Source organism: Marmota marmota, unplaced genomic scaffold (genome assembly GCF_001458135.2).
Source record: "Marmota marmota marmota unplaced genomic scaffold, marMar, whole genome shotgun sequence".
NCBI classification, from domain to species: domain Eukaryota; kingdom Metazoa; phylum Chordata; class Mammalia; order Rodentia; family Sciuridae; genus Marmota; species Marmota marmota.
In genome coordinates, this window is record NW_026000185.1 from 29,818,869 (window position 1) to 29,820,996 (window position 2,128).

Sequence of the window (2,128 nt, forward strand, 5' to 3'; positions counted from 1 at the left end):
TTGGTGGTACTGAGTGTTGAACCCTGGGGTACTTTACTACTGAGCTACTTCCCCAGGTCTTTAATTTTTTTTTTATTTATTTAGGATTTCACTAAGTTGCTGAGGTTGACCTGAACTTGTGATCCTCCTGCCTCAGCCTCCCAAGTGGCTGGGATTACAGGCGTGTGATGCTCGCCTGGCTCCAGGTTTCTTCATTCCTTTTATATCCTTTATCCTCTATAATCACCTGGGAACCTATAATTATCCCCATTCTGTAGATGAGCAAACTGAGACTTAGAGATGTGAAGTAAAGGTCATCCAGCTACTGAGGGAAGCTGGTGGTCCCCAGCAGAGCTGTGGGGAGGTTGTGGGATCAATAGGGCTTTGGCTGGTGCCTACTTTCCCCCAGGCTCAGTTTTTTTTCCTATGTGTGTCTTCTCTCCTCTGCAGGTACTTCAGGTAATGCCTTCTGATAGTTTCTTCTTTTCCATTGTTCGCGACCCAGCGGCTCTGGCCCGCTCTGCCTTCTCCTACTATAAATCCACCTCATCAGCCTTCCGCAAGGCACCATCTTTGGCTGCCTTCCTGGCCAACCCTCGAGCCTTCTACCGGCCTGGAGGCCGTGGGGACTACTATGCTCGAAATTTGCTATGGTTTGACTTTGGCCTGCCCTTCCCTCCAGAGAAGAGGATCAAGAGAGGGAATCCCAAAGACCCTGACTCCCACCAGGGGCATGTTTTGCCTTCTGGCACTGGCCCTCGAGCCCAAATCCTAGATCCCAATGCTCTCTTGCAGCCTGTTTCCACTGTTGCTGATGGTCACAGCCAGGCAGTCAGCCCTACCTCTTTCAATTTGGGGTCCTCATCCTTCATTCAGTGGGGCCTGGCCTGGCTGGACTCTGTTTTTGACCTGGTCATGGTGGCTGAGTACTTTGACGAATCACTGGTTCTGCTGGCAGATGCCTTGTGCTGGGGTCTGGATGATGTGGTGGGTTTCATGCACAATGCTCAGGCTGGAGGTGAGCAGGGCCTCAGGGCTGCTGGCACTGGTGGACTAACTGCTGAGGATCAGCAGCTGACGGCTCGGGCCAGAGCCTGGAACAACCTGGACTGGGCTCTCTATGTTCACTTCAACCGCAGCCTCTGGGCACGGATAGAACAATATGGCCAGAGACGACTGAAGCATGCTGTGGCTGAGCTTCGGGCTCGTAGAGAGGCTATGGCTAAACACTGCCTGCAGGGAGGTAAGGCTTTAGACCCCAAATATATCACCAACAGTCAGTTCCGCCCCTTCCAGTATGGGTCAGCTAAAGTTTTGGGCTATTCACTTCGGAGTAGTTTGAGCCCTAAAGACCGGGAGGATTGTGAACGCCTGGCTACCCCTGAGCTACAGTACAAGGACAAGCTGGATGCTAAGCAGTTTCCCTCTCCAGTCTCAATATCCTTGAAGACTTCAAGGCTACTTTCCTCTAGGCATCAAGCTACAGATTAGGACACATGTGATGAGAGTGGGGCTGCCACAAGCAATCTCTGCATCCCTGGGAAAGGATGGAACTTTACCTTGACGTAGACCCCAAGTTTTCTGACCTATGCCTGGGAAACCCAGCAGTGCCTCCCTCCCCTCTCCACTTCCCCAAGGCAGGTCCACGTAGCACTCTCCAAAGTCCCCGGGAGGAGTAAAAGATGGAGAGAGCCACAGAAAGTTTAGGGCATGGTGAGTTGAAATGATAGGTCCATTTCTCTAGAAAACGTTATTGGGTTATGTTCACTTCGTTATGAAATGTTTGTTCAATGAATAAATGATATGAAACTTCCACTTGATATATGTAGGACGGAAACAGGAGGTATGGAGAATAGTTCAGTGAGAAGCTGAATCGGAAGGGATTTTTTAGTATTTTTTTCCCCACAAGAAGCCCGTCTGCAGTCTCCCACCCGCCTCGCAGCAACCTAACGCACCCCGGCCCCGCCCCCTTCTCCAAGGTCGCGACGCACACAGATCTTGGGGCCTCGGAGGCCACACCCCTCCCTTTCCGCTTCCGGTTTTTCACCAGTCATTCAGCCCCCACCACGATTCCGGCGCCGCGGGGTCTGGGTTCCGGGGTTCGTTGCCCGGGTTTCCGGGCCGGGCTGGCGTCTGGGGCCGGCCGGCT

General features: G+C 52.6%; 1 protein-coding gene across 2 annotated transcripts in view; it reads left to right on the plus strand.

Moving 5' to 3' along the window:
• Gal3st4 (galactose-3-O-sulfotransferase 4) overlaps positions 1-1,799 on the plus strand; it is a 5,998-nt gene extending 4,199 nt beyond the window's left edge. For both annotated transcript variants that reach the window (XM_048790027.1, XM_015491511.2), the window contains one exon: positions 430-1,799. In XM_048790027.1, the coding sequence (XP_048645984.1) occupies positions 430-1,470 (1,041 nt within the window). In that variant the 3' untranslated portion in view covers positions 1,471-1,799. The remainder of the gene's footprint in view (positions 1-429) is intronic.
• The last annotated feature ends 329 nt before the right edge of the window (positions 1,800-2,128 follow it).